This window comes from Lepidochelys kempii, chromosome 8 (genome assembly GCF_965140265.1).
Source record: "Lepidochelys kempii isolate rLepKem1 chromosome 8, rLepKem1.hap2, whole genome shotgun sequence".
Lineage (NCBI taxonomy): Eukaryota > Metazoa > Chordata > Testudines > Cheloniidae > Lepidochelys > Lepidochelys kempii.
Window position 1 is genome coordinate 30,843,090 of NC_133263.1, and position 18,230 is coordinate 30,861,319.

Below are 18,230 nucleotides of genomic sequence, written 5' to 3' on the forward strand. Positions count from 1 at the left end.
TTCAGGAACCTGATATTTCCATTATAATGTTGTGTGTATTTCAAACACTGATTAATCTCTCTTTAGATTTATATAATAGGACTTATTGCAGACAGGAAATTTCAACATTTCAATACTGTTCTGGAGGCTTATATCCAACAGCACTTCAGTGCAACTTTGGCTTACAAGTAAGTTTTATTCTTTTATTTTTTTCTCTCTCTTTAAAAATCCGCCAGTCATTTTTTGAAAGGTAACAAGTAACTTTAATCTCATTAGATGTCTTTACTTGATAAAGTACTACAGTACGTTGGCCAAATTGAGATCCTTTTCAGTTTTAGTCCTCCTGCAGGTCAAACTCCTATGGATTTCAAAGAGGACTAAACCTGCGTAAGGACTGAAGGACTTAAGAGATTCAGGGTTTTGTCCAATATGAAACAGACTGATTACACCCGTTTTGTGCAAACTCTGGCAGAAAGCCTCTAGCTGTAGAAAGCCTCAAAAGGAAGTGGTTAGCACATAGCAATGCATAAACCTTCCCTGGGCTGAGGAGTCTGCAGCCAGATAATGACTGCTTCAAAATTCAGCAGAGCTTGCTTGGGAAGGTTGAGGTTATGACAGTAATGAATTCAGGACATTCCTTTGGTAGCCTCCATTTGCAGGGATCCCATACAGTCCCAATAAACATTTCCTCCCTATGTGGAATCCCAGGTACCACTACCTCAACTCACTAGTATGTAATCGATTGGAGTAGGATAGGCAGGTGCAGTTGACCAACAAGGGTCAATTCAGTTGTGATGCAGGAAGATAAAACTATGTGTTTCATAAACTGGCTCATAGGAAGTTCCCAGCATTTTGATACTGTAAGGAAAGAACCTATTATAACTGGAGTTGTCACAAATTTTGTCACTCAATGTTTTTTGCCAAAAAACGCCAATTTGTCAAAACCAAAACTGTTTGCAAAATGGGAGTGAGTTTACAACTTGAAAAAATGTAGAGAAAATTTCAAAATAGTCTGTTTTGGTTTGGCATTCTTGAAATGGAAAAACTCCAGCTTTTCAATGTGAAACAACTTTACATTTTGAAAGGTAAGCTTAATTGGACTGAGAATGGTTAAAAAGAAAAGCTGGGGGGAGAGAGAAAAAGGTCAAGATCAAAACAAAATGTTTCAATTTCCCCAAAATGTGGGGAGGAGGCTAATGGGGGAGTTTTTTTGGTTAAGGAATATTTTTGAGATTTTGACTTTGTCCCAGTTTAAGATGGGGGTGAGGTCAAACTAACATTTCTGGAAATGGGAAACTGTTTCCCACCCATCTCTAATAATGAGTCGGTGAGGGTGCCATCAAGGTTGACATGACATGCTTCTGAAACTGTAATGACCAAAACTGAGAAACTCGTGGTATGTCTATAGCTGAGAGACTGCTGGCATAATCCCATAATGTAAACATAGCCTACTGACAGAAGGGGTTCCTCTGGTATAGGAGCCACCTCCCTGAATGATGTTACTGATGTCAATGGAAGCTCTGTTCTGTTGATATAGCTGTGTCTATACGGGGGTTAATAAGCATATCTGTCTATTGAGGATCTTTTCCCCCCACACCTGTGACAGATGTAACTCTACCAATAAACTTTCTGGCATAGACCAGGCCTCAATCTTAAGGGCTTGATTTTGCTCCCATTTAAATAAATAGCAAGAATCAATGTGACTGCAGTGATAACAGGAGAAAATTGCACTTGCCTGACATTTTTGTTAGCATGTAATGTGCCAGTGCAGCCAAGATTCCCCTCAGGGCATGCAATGAGGAAACAGGTAAATACTGTACATACCTTATATGAGATATCTTATTTGAGCATTCATGCCACTAGTGTTTAATAGTGTTAGAGCACATGCCTACATTCAGTGCTTCCTAATTTATTATGTACATGGCAGGCAAAGTCACCTAGAGTTTAATCCTTTATAAGTATTGTACTTCCTTGTACAAGGAGCACTGGCACTAAAATGAATGCCACTGAACCATAGTTTCCAGAATTGTCAGCTCGGATGCAGACAGTTTCTATACTCAAAGAAATTTATACCATTTCAGAATCAGTTATTTGCTATTCATTCTCATCACATTTACAGGGATTCTTACAATTGGCATGTATGGTAGTAAAAATTTGAATCTGGTTTATTTTTATATCTGCCATTTAAGTCTTGATGTACTATACAACTGCAGATTCAGAAGGTTGAATAATTTACTGAGACAACGCTAGTTACTGAAGTGCATTTTTTTAAAAAGCGTGTTTTTGAAATTATCCCTAATTCAGGAAACTAATGACGGTTCTGAAGACCTATTTGGATACCTCCAGTAGAGGGGAACAATGTGAGCCTATACTAAGAACTTTGAAAGCACTGGAATATGTGTTCAAATTCATTGTTCGGTCAAGAACATTATTTGCACAGTAAGTACTTGTTCTGCAAGCACTTGATTGATTTTGTGCTGCAATGATACAAACGTGTAATATTCGTGTTGGTGGGGGAGAGGAAGAATTGGGCACACGCCTGTAGGAATTTTCTGATCATCTTTTTATTTCAAATTGAGCACAAGAGTTATCAGATACTTGATGGTGTGCTTGGCTTAAAGTTTTATGGATTAATACTTTATTCAGGTGGTAAATTTTTTCATAATGAAAATTGTCACAAAAAGTAAACATCCACTTTCCATTTCATTCAGCGCACAAATTCCCAGTTCCTACTAAGATAATGACCTCTCTTGAAAGATGATTACCAATGACATCAGATTGTTTTGCCAGCTGTTTGGCTTGGGCCAAAGAGCATGACAGATGGCCTAAAGTTTTAGATGCTTGTGTTTAGCAGATCAAAGATTGTGCATAGCACAATGTAATAATTTTGGACTAACATAATTGAATTGAGTGTAGAGCTCCAGTTATCCAATTAAGAAGCTGGAGAATTAATTTTAGAGGGAAAGATTAAAAGGAACTAGGTATGCATAGCTCAGTAATGTGACAACTAACAGATGGGGCAAGTCTACAAGCTTTCATAAAGTATAGCAAGGAGGGAGGAATTTTTAGAGCGGTAGAAGAGGTTATAAATGTGAGCAATGGAATAAAATGAGAGAAAATTTAGGCTTAATATTGTGAAACACTTCACAGTACTAAAATCTATTAAAGTAAAGAATACTCTTCCAAGGGACGAAAGCCCTGTTGCTTGAGACATTAAGAATGTAATGTGTGTGGGGGGGGGGAGGGAATCTTTAAACCTTTGTAGGAAGGAATTCTGCACTCCCAAGGGAGGAGGGAGGTCTGACTGGGTGACTTAATGAAACTTTTCCATCCCTAACCTCTTTGACATGATTCTATGACTTTTATCTTTGTTGGTTTTATAAAGGAGCATATTTTTACTCAGGAAAGATGAACTATTGATTTATATTCCAAACATAAGGAAAGTGTCTCACATGGAGGTAGAATCACCAGGAGAAAAATGCACATTTCACACCTGAAATTAAGACCATTGTCCATCCCTTTGGTGTTTAGCCCTTTAATGTTTAAACAACAACAAAGCTCTCTTTCCTGAGCACAACTATATGCAAAAACAGCTCTCTTAAGTTAGGTGGTCCTTAAAGAAAAATACTAGTAATTTTTCGATGTTCAAAGGCTCTTTCACTTGATGAATCCACTACTACATCATATCAAAGAGAGAAAGAATGAAGCAATGAAAAAACTTGACTTGGAAAGCCAAATTTTGCCCTTAGGTTTGTACATGGGATTGACTGAAGTCCAATGAAAGCTCTGTTATGTGTCCTGAGGGAAAACATTTCCCTCAGTACGAATACCTTTCCATAATAACCTGATGAAAGAGGGGTTGCATATAACTGTCATATAAGGCTCTTCATTTCCAGAGACTCCCGTTTCTAATCCACTTAGTCCATGAAGTAGGAATTCAAGGTTACTCATTAACCTATTATTTCTGTCCATTACTGTAGCATCTAGGAGCCACAGTACAAAATACTGGTCTCTGCCCCAAAGAGCTTACAGTCTAAGTAGATGACAAGAGACAGATGAAATAGATGTGGGGTAGATACATTCATTGGCAGTTGTTATAGGTAATGAGTAAGTTTTGCCATCAGTGAAAACAACAAATTGATAGCATTATTTGGTAAGATCATAAATTGTTGCAAAGGCATTTGTGATTGTGAATTACATTTCTAGGAGCAAATTAGCCAATGTTTGAGAGATTATCATTTTATTTGGGTTTTTATGCTGCTGCTTTTTTTTTTTTTACACACACAAACTTTTACTCTTGGGAATCTGTTTAGTTTTTTATATCTTTAATCACTCACTCTGTCAGATTACAGCTAATTATTTCACAATAGCATTAGCTTAATGGGGACCAATGCAGAATATAATATAATATCCTTACTAAAATGTTCTTGACAATATCACTTTAGGCCTCAAAATATTACCTCCTTAATTGTTGCTATTCTGATGATGAAAATCACCACTATATTGCCAAGAAAATTTAACAGCGCCCCCTCTCCCTGCAAAACTTATATCCTTAAAGCCACATTTTTCACACATCCCCTATCACTTCTGCTATTGACTCACTAATTGTGCGAGTTTGGTCTCACCACTAAATCTGTTTCCCCCCTCCCCATTAATATTGCAATAGCTGTTGGCATTTATATAGTGCTTCTCATCTCAGGATCCCAAAGCTTTCTACTAAACATTCTATGCTCTTTCTACAAAGAGACAATAGACGTTAACGTTGCCAGTTTGGGATTGATTGTACATAGCCATCATTCAGGCACAATCCAGGAACCTTGTATTACTAGCACACAAATACACTTGTACTGAGAGTGCCATTAAACTCAATCAAAGAGGGAGAGGGTGAGGAGAATGGGGCTATGTCTGCCCACTCTCCCATCTCCTGGGCAATGGACTGGCACAGTGAGAGCACATGATGCATCCTGGAAAACGGCACAGCAGTGAAAACTGCTGTGTATGATTTCCCAGTGTTGCTGGCGCAATGGTTCTGGGAACTGCTCCTCTTCACCCATTCTAGTGTGGCCATTGGCTGAATTCACTGTTTTGTCTATTTAAGATAGAATGAAGGGACAAGATACATCACCCATAAACACAAATAGGATCAGCATAATATTATTTATATACAGTTACATATTGTGCAGCATCTTTAGGTTTGACATCCGTTTTTATTTCTGTCCCATATCACTTCTTACCACCTACATACAGATGTCACCCTCCCGTAGCTTTCCAGTAGCAGCTACAAAATCTAGAGTAGACACTGAAATTGTACACACTGACCTACACACTTTGAAAGAAAGATACACAAGATGCCGATGTAAAGCTATCTCAGTTCAACATACTTTAAAAGGCGTGTACTATTCACTTTACGTTTCATAACGTTCCTGACTTGCACCATCAGTGTAGACCAAATACCTAACTGCACCCTTGTACCATTTTCCTTGCTGCTGTAGGATTGTAATGAGATGGCACTCACCTCTCTCAAGCACCCCCCTTGGCAGAGTGTGCATGCCTACACTCACGCTCTCTGCCTTGTGCCTTGTGGTGTGTCTTCAGGAACTCACCCTCTGGCCGAGTCCCACAGTCTGTATGTGAAATAAAAGCAAACCCCTTCTGGGGGTTCAAGTCCAACGGGGGGGTCGGGTCTACATATCTAGGCACCCTCTGTAAGGTCCCTTTATCTGCAGCTCTATCTCTGGGCTTGCTCCTCAATCCGTCCAGCAGGGCCTATTGCATTACCCTGGTTTGAACGGTCTCCCTGTCCCTTCTGGAATCTCTTAAATTGTCCCTGCTCTGATATAGAGCAGTGCCCCCAGGGCTCCCTCCCTGGTGGCAATGTCTTTGCCTTCTTTGGGCTTGTCAGGGCCCAGCTTTCTGGGGTGCATCAAAAGTCCAGGCCACTTCCCCAGTGACTAATGGGGGAGGGAGGCACCAGGCCCATCCACTGCTCTGGATCCTAGCCCCAGGACCTTGTAGATAAGTATCATCCACTGTGTCTCTTTTAAATAAACTGTCTCCCTTCTACAATTTCCTGGGCCACTTCCCTAGTACATTCTTCACCCTTATTTCAAGGCCTTTTCTTGGTTGAGTCCCAGCAGCCAGCGCAGAGCTCCTTGCTCCCCACAGTCTCTGCCAGGTTCTGCTCGATCTGATGTCCTGTAGCTCCCTCAGCCACCTGGCTCCTCCAGCATGGAACTGAACTCACTTTGGCTCTTCAGCTCGTTTTATACCAGCCTGCTGGGCCCTGACTGGCTGCTGCTTGCAGCCCCTTCTGATTGGCTGCATCCCACGCAGCCACTCTCGGCAGCTTGGAGGACCCTCTCTACTGCCCTTTTCTGGGGTGGAGTGCGGCAGGGCTGTGAAGCCTCCAGCAGGGGCCTCAGGACCTAGTCCATCCCATCACAAGGATAACCAGCCACTTTCTGTTTACCCAAGCAATACAGCTGAGACACCTTCTGCATATCGAACATGTATTCTCTTCTGCTTAGCTACTACAAGAACGGAGCCTCAGAAAACAGCACCATATGTAATGTCCCACAAACTTTATAGTACATTTGTTCACATTGAATGCCCTGTAAGATTTATTTTGGACACCCACAGAAAATGCTCTTCTGGCATCAAATAGGAATTGTGTATATGTAAACAGCCCTACAATGGAAATACTTTCTGACCTTGACTATGAAGTTGATTCCATGGCTCCAAAAGTTTGGTCAGAGAGTAGCTGACAACAGTACATTTACAAGGCTGTCTTGCACTACTTTTGTTAACAGTGAAATTTTAATAATAGAGAAAGGGACATTAGTTTAAGTTTTTAAACACCGGTACATTATTTAAAATGAAGGATAAAGTCAAAATAAAAAAACTGATAGGTCTCCTAAACACTTGCAAGATTTTAAGTGTTCTAGGGACAAACTCAGTTGTGGTGATATTTCATCAATAAAGAACTGAGGGTGAAATGATCTATTCATTACTCTATGCTGATAGGAGAGGAGAGGAAACTTCCTCCCATTTGAAACTAAATATTTCTAGAGGTCTGTACTCTTACATTAAGATGGCTTTTTTTTGTATAGCAGTTACAGCACTGTGTGCTTCTAACTAATGCTGCCACTGACAAGACCACAGAAGATGACATTGTTGGGGGTGAACTTTGAAGATCAAATTATAGAATACATATGTAGGTTATGGAAATGCATATTTTTAAAATTCAGATAACTGAATCAGAGCAAATAAAGGTATAGACTTGGGAGGGGATATATAACTCCTGCAGCTTATGTAATAGTTATGAATAAACCACAAAGCTGTTTGACATGATTACTGTACTTTGTGATACACGTCAAATGTACCTGAAGTAAGCACTGACTTCTAAGTATGCTCGTTCTAAAAGAACTGAATTTTTTCAGGTATGTTACCTTTTCCTTTTATCCTTAAGAAAACACAGGTTAACTTGTATATCAGAAAGAACTGTTGGTATCTGTTAGGTTAATTTATAAGTTGTAACTGCTTCCATATCTGACCTCTTTAGAACAGGTACTTCTCATTGTGCTGAAAGGTTTGACTAGAATTTCAGTGTACATGCCATTGTATTGTGATGATGGAGCCATAACCAACAACTGAATGGTGCAGTCGGTGTTCACAAAAACAATTTTCACTCATCAGTATTTCCATTGGAAGGTAGTCCCAGTAAAATCAATGATGGAATCCATAAAACCCCTCCCCCACAACCTTTAATATCAGCATTCAAGAGTTACAGTACTGCTACTGCAGTACTGAACAGTTTCTTACCCTGTTCCTGTCATTGATCTATTAGCTATGCGATTAGAGCTGGGTGAACATTTCTGGTGGAACCTTTTTTGTCAAATGCAGATTTGGGTTGACCTAAACAAATTTTAAATTCGTGTCGATCACACTGAATTGTTTCAGTCAAAAATAAATTTCTGAAAAAATCTGTTGCATTTTGGCATTTTTAAAATGAAATTTAGATTTGTTATTTTTTACTTGAAATTACTTCAGTTTAGGAACTTACTTGACTATAAAAAAAATGTAATTCCTCCCGATCCCCTGATTTAAATGAAATGTTTCATTTCAGTTCAAAGAATATATTATGTTCAGCCCAAAACAGACACACCCATTGGGTTGATCTGAAATAAGTTACTCAGTTTTTGGGGGTGGAGGGTACTGCAAGCAAACTGACAACAATTATTTGCAGAGCTCTGCGATTGAATAGAGGTGGGCAAAAAAAAAAATTGCTGAATAGTAAATTCACTGAAAAATGCGTTTTTTTTTTATGCTGAAACTATTCATAAATTTGGGTCAATTGCTGAAAAATAGTCAAAACAACTTGAAATGAAAAACGGGATAATTTTTGTTTGGGTCAAGTGAAACATTTTGTTACACCAAAAAACTAAACAAAAAGTGGTAGTGGTGGGGGGGTGGCAGGAAGAGGAAGCACTTTTGTTTGAGGTGGAACAAACCATTTTTTTCATGGGGGGGGAGGGGAGTAAAAATAGTTTCCTATTGAACTGAACTGAGTTTTTATTTTTCAGTTTAGCCCCCAAACTGAAAAATAGATGGTCCATTCAGCTCCATAGCTGATACTTGTTCTGCTCCCTGGATCAGATGTTAGAATTTAATGATGCTGAATACAGCATGGTATGTTTTTCATTGAGCAAAATTTTTTCCTGCAAAAATGAATGAGTTACATCTCCAGACTCTCAAATAGGTCCTGGTAACATTACTGTCATATATATTAGCATGCAGTGAAAGGAGTGAGTGAGTGATGTATCAGTAACAGTCAACATGACTGATGTTAGACTAAAACATGGTCACCTCTTGAAGTGAGACCTTGCATTAAAGCATTCAACTGACTGCAGAAACAAGTACATTTAGTTGATAGTTACTCTCCACAGCCTAGCCTGCTAACTGTACTGGAAACACCAAATCTTTAAGAATAATGGAGAAAATATTAACATTTTCTCCCACGCAGCCCATCTTACATTGCTCCCATATGTTGTTTGTGTGTGGTGGGTGGAGCGGGGTTGGTTGTATATTTTGGAAATCTATTTTTCCTGGATAAATATAGATTGACCTAAAGCTGTTGGAGGAGGAAGTGGTAGGAGCGTTTTTATTGTGGATACACTTATATCTCCCCAAGCAATCATACAATAAAAATACATTTAAAAGGAATGCATATAAGAGAACACTCAGAGACTTATCACAAATCTAGTAAAATTACCTTCCCAGTGACAAAAGCCTCAACCTTGAACTCCTGGCAGTCTAGAAGAGTCAACTGTTGATATATAATAATATATGGCTTTGAATTAGAATTTCAGTATTTTATTTTGAAACTTCTGTTTTGCCCAGCTCTAGTGTTAATGAATGCGTCTGTGCCTCATCAACACAGGATTTAAGTCTGTTACAGCTATCAGTTATAGGTATTTAGTTTGGGTTGTGGAGACTCCAGCATTAAGCTTTGGAGGTTTCTGGTTCAATCCCCAGTGCTGGCCCAAAAAGACACGGAGTATTTTGCCATTAATGCTAATGTAAGGGGACTGTTGCCCCCTTACTAACATTCACTGGGGGTTTTTGGTTGCTAGCTCCCAGTACTAAAAGGGGAAGGGTCTATGGGAAATCAGGACCCTGAGACTGATAGTCCCCAGGAACAATGGGGAGAGGCCAATGCTCCAGGTCAGCCTGAATGACAGGGCGAGCAGGCTAATCAGGGGGTCAGGAGGCCGGAGAAGTCCCGTCCTTGGTGTGAGCTGGAATTGCCTGGGTCAGACAGAGTGGGGTCAAGCCAAGGAGAAAGCAGGGTCCTGAGCTGAGCTGAGCTGGGGAGCAGAGCTGTGCCAGATCCAGAGGGACCAGAAAAGCAGCCCAGAGAGAGCAGACCCTGTCCTGGGAGCAGAGCTGCAGCCCCAAAGCCAGAGGCACAGCCCAGAGAGAGCAGACTTGCCCTGGGAAGAAAGCTGCAGCAACCGGAGCCAGAGGGGCCAGAAAAGCAGCCCAGCCAGAGGGGCCAGAAAAGCAGGGAGCTGGAGGCAGAGCAGCAGTGCTGAGACAGTGGTGGAGCTGGGGCTGGAGCAGTCCGGAGCTGGGTGTGGTGAGCAGCTGGGAAGAGCGAGGGGGACCCTGGGCAGCAGGCCCAGCACAGGGAGATGCCTCAGCCAAGAGGCTCTGCGGTGCAGGCTTGGATTGTAACCCCGACAGGGCGTGGGCGACACTGGGAAGAAGGGTCCTACAACTTAGAGCCTGAGAGCATGTGGCCACCACCAGAGCAAGTGTCCAACCCACAGCATCCCTGCAGCAAAGCCAGGGCCTGAGAAGGCGGCCTGGGACTTACAAGGAACAGACTGTGAACTGCCCTGACGTTCCAGAGACACTGTTTGTGATGTTCCCTGCCACAGAGCGGGTTGATGTGTTTCCTTTAACCTTTCCCATTTTTCCTTATTCTTTTTAAAATTAATTGTTGATTAAATAACTTGCGTTTGCTTTAACTTGTATGTAATGGCCAGAGAAGTGCCCAGTGCAGAGAGAGTACCCCGGAGTGGGGACACCCTAGCCCCTGTCCTAGGTGACCACAGCAGGGTTGGGGGTCGAGCCCCCAAAGAATCCTGGGCCCAGCCTTGTTGGGATTACGAGGACTCTGCCAGACAGGAGAGTGGAAAGGGAGCCCTCAAGGGCAGGGAGGCCACTGGGTAAAGGAAGTGGGAGTGAGGACATCCTTTCGCTAGCCCACTTCACCGGGGTAGTGCAGAAGCCAGGAAAGTTCCCTATGAGAGCGGGACTATTCCCCCGCTTACACTAACCCAAGATGGTACAATGTGTTGTGCACCAAAGTGAGTTTTGCTTATATGGCCAATAAGCATAAATTGTTTGGTTTTTTTTTTGTTTAATAGGCTGCAGTTTTACAAGAGCGAACTGCACAAACACCCTTTAGTATTATCCAGTCATCTGCTGCTGGTTTAATTGCCAAACTGACCCATGAAGGAGAAGGAAGTGTGTTGGGGATGTGAGGGAGGTGTTTCTTTTCAGGAAGAGCATGATTATTTGGGCTTAAAAGGATCACATCTCCCTTAAGTAAAGTAATCTACTTTATCGTGTTAAAATAATTTTTTTTCTGAGCTGATGTTGAAGTTGAGACCAATTTATTTACCCCCCCCTCCCCAAATTTATTCTTATCACTATAATAATTTATTGCCTCTCCTCGGAGACTACAGATGTTTGATTGCAAAATAAAATGTTAATATATAGTGAAAATGTTGTGGGAAAGAGACAGGTGTAAACAGGATTTCTAGAGTTGGCTGCTTAGTCATCCTGGGGGAGAGCTTTATCCCTTTGGCAGGCAAACGACTCACAGAGAGAGGGCCAAGTTTTGATTTCAGTTACATTGGTGCCACCCTATTGAAATCTCAGAGGTTTAGCAGAAAACCCAATCAGCTGTTTGCTAAATTTACAGGAAGGGCATCCATATCGATTTGCTTAAAGCACTGAGTTTTTGCATAGCAGCCAGTGCTGAAAATCTTGAGTCCTTAGTTGACCTTGTTGTGTGGGCACAAAACAAATGTCGGTGTTTTTAATTTGTACCTTTTGGTGGCTGTTCCATTCACTCTCAGACCCAGTACTTCCTATGGTTGGGGAGTAGGATCCAAAACAAACCAATTCTATCTGATTTGTTAAATTTGCTCTGCTAACCATGTGGGTGAGGTAATAACTTTTATTGGACCAACTTCTGTAGCTTGTCTCTTCCACCAACAGAAGTTGGTCCAATAAAAGATATTACCTCACCCGCCTTCTCTCTCTCTCAGCTTGGGACCAGCACAGCTACAACAACCTTGCTAACAAATCACCTTCTTCTTTGATCTTTTAAAATTTAAACTTTAGGTAGTGCTTCAACATTGAATTATGACTTCCCTGTGGTTTGAACTTAGACACTGGAAATGCCAAATAACAAAACAAGGTATACTAGGTATCCTAGTAACCACTCAGCTTTTTCTTTCTATAAGATTTTGGGACCCCCTTTCCTTTAGTTGGCTTAAACCTCACAGTCAAACACTGCTCTGACTGTTCAAAGGCTGCTGCCTTTAACAGTTTATGTTTCAGTGCTTCACTTCTATCACACTTCTCAACTAGACTAACATTTTTGCATATTTCTCTGCCAATCAGTGTTTGCTTAGCTTTGATGTCCCTTGAAGTATCTAAAAGCTTTTTGCCTGCCTCTAGCTTTGCAAAAGCCTTTAGTTTAATATTGAAAAGCATATGACATTGTCAGTATATAAGCCCGGGTTCTGTGTCTTCTGACAGAAAAGGGCAGCATATCTGAGATGTAATATTTATTTCACTAGAACATTCTGTTTTTTGACTTCTGTGGTGGTGGTTGGTTTCCTTGTAGATTATTTTTCCTCCACTTGATTTTTGACAGCTGCTGCATATCGCAAATGCAGTGAGTGCGGCTAATAGTTTGTACTGCTAGCACTATTCTAAACCATTCTGGTAAACATGAATCTAACCTCCACCTACAAGTTCAACTAATCACAGACCTAAAAACTACTGATAGCTAGGTGCAAGTGATCATGACTAGATAATATTTGTGTGCAAGCAGAATGAACTCCAAACCTCCAAATAAAAATATGTATTGTGCTTTAAAAGCAGTTGAGATAAATTAGCTGGGAGAAATAATCTGAATAAAAAAATGTAAAAAATTGGAAATTAAGAATATTTACTAGATGCCCAAAAAGCCAGAGCCCCCCAAATGAGAGAGAAGACTACAATGGGTAAAAACAAACAAAAAGCCCCCAACATGGTTTAGACAGGAAATGAAAGCTGCTGTAAAGAAATGGAAGAAAGGGAAGGTAATTGTAATGAATATAGTTTGGTTCAATGGCTCTCAGCACCACCACTATACAAATTATTCCAGCACCCTTACTTGTACTTGTACATGGTTCTCATCCAAGGACAAGCAAGACCCAACATGAACATCTTACTACTTCTCCTGCACCCAGAGCAGGAACTGCTCTGTGTGACCTGTAACTCCACTTAATAGGGAGGGCATTTGAATGTTGGTCAAGTTGGTACCAAGTTGCTGTCATTAGTTGGAGACTTCAGGTTTATGTAGATCTAATTGCTAGGGCTTTGCAAAATTTTCCTGTTGAAACCTGAATCAAGATGAAATGAAGGTCGTGCTGTACAAAGTTTGCAAATACTTTGGCAAATCTGAGCAAAGTTCCAGGAAGCCTGTGCTTGCCTTATATTTTTGGTAGAGTATTACCATGTTTTGAAGCCTAAACTTAAAGCCAAACTAAAGAAATGTGAGCCCATTGAGGAAGCCAGGTCTTGGGAGCTGAAATAACAGTTATATACAGAAATATTAGTACAGCTATCATATTAACAGTATTATCCATTAGGCTCAGCACCAGGGTCTTGTCTCTTAATCATTCATCCAGCCAACCCTCCTCTGAATCCATGCTATTGGAGTACAATTTCTGGCTGTGTGGTTTAGTTGAAACCCTTGTGAAGGCATCTTTTTTTTAAAGCACATTTGGCATCTTACCGTCTTCTACCAAATTGTTCCTAGCATTTTGTCAGATACAATACCAGAGTCTTGGTCCTGAATTCTACAATCTCTGTGCAATCAGAGCAATTTTTGCCACTTTGCCTGTATTACTGGAGTGATGCTAGAGAAGAGGGAAAGTCTTTGTTCTGTGTTAAGATGTTCTTTGTCCTTGAAAGGTCAATAATAACTCCAGTCTCTGATATTTGAGATTTAAAAATGATCTCCGCAACTTGGGCATTTTTAGAGCTTGGCTTTCTTCAAGGAATTCAGAAACTATTGTGTAAAATGAATGACTAATTATGAAGTTTAATTGCAAGGGTTTATGGATGCTCTGTTTAGTGAATTCAATTAGGTTAGGATCTTCGGCACTATCAGGGTTTTTTTTGGTTTTTTTTAAGCATAATTTTCTGGAGTGATGGGATTGTGCCACCCAATCAGTGTGATACATTTTTGCAGCAACGTCACCACTTGATGCTCCATATTTAGAGATGTTGTGCCTGCAAAATTTGCTGTCACAGAAAAAGTACCTTGATCATGATCACAGACCTCTGCCCCCTTTCTCCAAAGGCTGATTCTGTCTTGCTCCTCTTCAGAGACTAGACTTTCACCACTGGGAAGCAGATTCTGATGCACTTGTGATTCTGCTGGCCCTCTTTCATTCACTGAGTGCAGACTTCAGACACTCAGTAGTCAGTTAAATCTAAAGAGTATGAAATGATCATCACAGTAACAGGAAGACTTAATTAAGTGCAGAATTATGCAATTTGATCATCTTGGTAAAATTGCATAAATCGTTTTTCCTGGAGGGAGTAAATGTTAGAATCAGATGTATTATAATAGATAAATTAGGGTTCCACTTGAGTTTTTTGCCTGTTTCTTGTCACCTAATTTATATTCATATATTATCTAAACTTGGATATTTTTAAAAAGTACGTGGAATGTTTTCGATGTCTCTTCTTCATATTTTGTGTACTGTCATCTTTTATGCACACACCACCGAATAGCTTTGTTTTCAGATTCTACTGTAGAACTCTTATTTTCAGTGTATTTATGAGCCTGTTTCACAACTACATTCCTTTTCTTTTGGTTTTTCCTTTCTTGGGTAACATACAGAAAATAGAATAATTACTGAAACATATGAGCAGATTGTCCTAATAGCTATCCCCTTCCTAAGGGTTCATGCTTTCAAAAAGGTAGATCCCAGTTTGTTAAATGCCTTGAAAGCCCACAACTGAATTGTAGTCATAAATCTGAGGAGTTGATAGTACCTGTTCTTTCGTTGAAAAAGTTGTGGTGGCGTGTTCTTAGGCACAAATTGCATCCATAAAAGTCAGACTGGGCTTGGCTGCAAATATACCTCTAAATGTCAGGTCTTTGGGAAGTAACGCCTTGACTTTGAGTAGACTTACTGACAAATTTATTGGCATTCTGGGTTAAGCAGAGAGCTATTGGCCTCAAATATGATACTTTTCCATTAAAGATACTTTTGGTTTTCTCTTCAGTCATGATTACTGCTTGATAACTCACCGCAGAAATAGCTATCATAATTTCTAATTCCATTTTCTGTAGTTTGACTTTCAATGAGTGCACTTTTCCTATCTGTTTGAGATTTGATCATCCCTCTATATTCCAGGGCTTGGAAGGTCTACTCACTTGTTATATTTCAGTTTTCAGAGGTTCAGCACCTGTACACCTAAATATTTCCTCCTATCAGACTACAAAGTAAACTGTGATCTTACATGCAGAAATTGTATGGAAGTTTTCACCCTACTGTTAGGTTTGTTTGAGATACTTAGATATCTAAGTTATTATATTATCAGGGGGTAGCCTTGTTAGTCTGTATCCACGAAAACACCAAGGAGTCTGGTGAAGAAGTGGTTTTTACCCACGAAAGCTTGTGCCCAAATAAATGTTAGTCTTTAAGGTGCTACCGGACTCCGTGTTGTTTCCTTGGATATATAAGTAACATTCTCCTACTCTCATTTTTCAGCTCATGTCCCTAATTCAGGTGTCTGTGACAGTCACTTCGTAGTTCAGTAGAGATTAAATAAAGAACTCCTCCACATAAAGCAAACAAAAACTTTGGTTTATTTTTGTGGGGCCTGAAATAGATGGCTGCCCTGGATCTCTCCACACAGTGCAGTATAGAACTTCACATAGTCTGTACAGTCTGTCTTGTGCTACTTTCTAGCTGTCTACCTTGGCTTCTTTCTTTGCTGCCAGCATCAGTTCTGGTGCAGGGAAATTCCACAGCCTCACTCTACTTAAAGTCACAGTATTTTATTCACCCTTCATAAAATGACTTGAACCATTTTGCTTAACTGTTGAATAGTAACTGCAATAATTTTTATGTCTAGCACCTGGGAATCTTAAAATATTTTCCAAAAACTAAACGTTGCAAGAAGCCTGTGGAGTAGGTGAGGGATGGATGTATATGGATCACTTCACCTGTCGCTGAATTACAGCCCCTGGGGGAAAAGAGGGGAGCAGATGTGCTCTTCACATTAATTTGTTATAAAAACTGAAAACATTCACTGGTAGCCACCTGAAACTGAAAAATGTTTGTTAGACTGCAATTGAGTGAGTGTGAATCTAGCAGCAATATCAGGTTTAATATCCTTTATTTCTACAGAGAATTTCACAAGATCTTCAATAGCCATCAGTGCTCAGTCTTGCATTCAGATCTGCATTAATTTTTCAGATGTGACAAACCCAAGATTTTGGTCTGGTTGAGTGCATCATTTACTAGTACTACTTCAGCACCAAATTATCTTTTAAAAACTAGCATTAGTACAGGGATGGAAACTGGTTTGCTGTCCTTTATATTGATTTCTCAGTTGGTACAGACTTTTTTTTTCCCATTGGGATTTCCCAGTAAAGAACAAAGATTAAAATACTAGTGTGTATGTGTATATATATTGCAATACATATGTATTCCTCCTCATGAGAAACTTCCATTATCCTTAACTCTGTTATCTGAAGGAGTTTAATATCTCAGCTAATGCTGGACATGGGTGTTTTGAGAAGAGAGATGTTTGGATAATAGGGAGAGTAGGAAGCTGGGGGACATGGTTAGGAATTACATTTGGGAGTATCCAATGAAAGTGAGAGGGGTTTGGAGCAGTGCAGGTAAACTCACCTAGCTAAAGCTATTAAATGCAGAGGCTCAGTGCTGGAGCATTTCAACTAGATTGGTTAATTCCTTTCACGCTTCCAAGCTTGCCTTTCCACAGCTCTGCCATTCTCCTTTGTAAAAACAGAACATGCTTTGAGGTATGGAGGGCTGCATCCTACCTGAACCATCAGTTATTGATGGCTTTGGATATTGACCGAGACATCTGGATAATTTGCGTTGTACAGGGTTTTTTTGTTGTTTTTTTTGGTAGAAAATATAAATACCTAAAATTTGGGGATGTGATGTGTTGGGCTAGGTAACAGACATATAGTTATAATAAAATATTTTCAATCATACACTCAAAGTTAAGAATATTTAAGCTGCAAAGTCAAGCATTCAAAAAGTCAGAAAATGCCAGAATTAAGGTAGTCTGCGCAAACCTCTGCCGTTAGAGCTAATAGCAATCATAGATCAGCACCAGAGGGGGATGGGACTCCTTGCCACTGGGTTTCACAATATTTGCTCACAATAGGGGAATGGTGGGACTCTGGTATCTTGGGTTCTATTCCAGCTCCTGGGGATGGAGGGCGGGGGGAGAGTATGAGTTTGTGGGCACAGAATCTGCCTGCTCCCTGTCCCCTCTTGCTTTGGCTCCTGATCTGACCTATCTTCACGCCTTCCTCCACCCTTACTGCCCCCAATTCCTATTCTCTTTCCCACATGCCAATTCCCAGTTTCCCTGTATCCCTCTCGTAATCCCCCTGCCACCTGGTGTTAGTGCTACAGAGAGGTGTTAAGGCTGCTAAATTGTTACTGCCACCAGGGTTACTGTTCTTGGAGGTCCGATGTCAGCTTTATTAGCAGCAAATGCAGTTTACCTATTCAGCAGACCTTGAAGTTATACGTAAAGACCATAGGCTCAGTTCAGAGGTAAGGCACTCCGCCAGGTTTATTGTTGACAAGCACAGTACTAGCACCCTGGCTTAGTGGTTATGGGTACACTAACATATGTATGCCTACAACAATGGTATCAGCTCACTCGTACACCAGTACGTTGTCCCCTCTGCGAGTGCAAAGATGCCCCTCATAGAATTCTCCTTCTACACATTGATACAAACATGTTATGTATTACACTCCAGATGTTGTTAGTGACCATCCTCATCCTTGTGCCTGCTGGTTAGAACAAAACATCCTCATCCATTATCCCATCCTTATTTTATGAGGGGTTGATGTGCTCTTGTACCATCTCTCAACAATGTATTTACATAGTTAGTGACTTGACAGATCTGTGTGTTTTGGTACTGTCCTCTCCAGTCAGGAACATGCTTACTTGGTTAGCTATTCTGCCAAAGCCAGGTCTACTCTGGTTCACAAACTTTGGTTCCTACTATTACTTATGCTTAGGGCTCCAGCAACCAGTTCTGAGTGTGTCTGTCTAACTGGTGCCCCTTACTTAGGCTTTATCTACAATACAGGGGTAAGTGGACCTAAGTTACTCAACTCCAGCTACATGAATAATGTAGCTGGAGTCAGTGTAGCTTAGATTGT

General features: G+C 40.5%; 1 protein-coding gene across 1 annotated transcript in view; it reads left to right on the forward strand.

Moving 5' to 3' along the window:
- DOCK2 (dedicator of cytokinesis 2) overlaps positions 1–18,230 on the forward strand; it is a 501,787-nt gene that overhangs the window by 92,294 nt on the left and 391,263 nt on the right. Inside the window, exons 21-22 of the mRNA XM_073355961.1 lie at positions 67–167; positions 2,284–2,418. Coding sequence (XP_073212062.1) covers positions 67–167; positions 2,284–2,418 — 236 coding nt within the window. The remainder of the gene's footprint in view (positions 1–66; positions 168–2,283; positions 2,419–18,230) is intronic.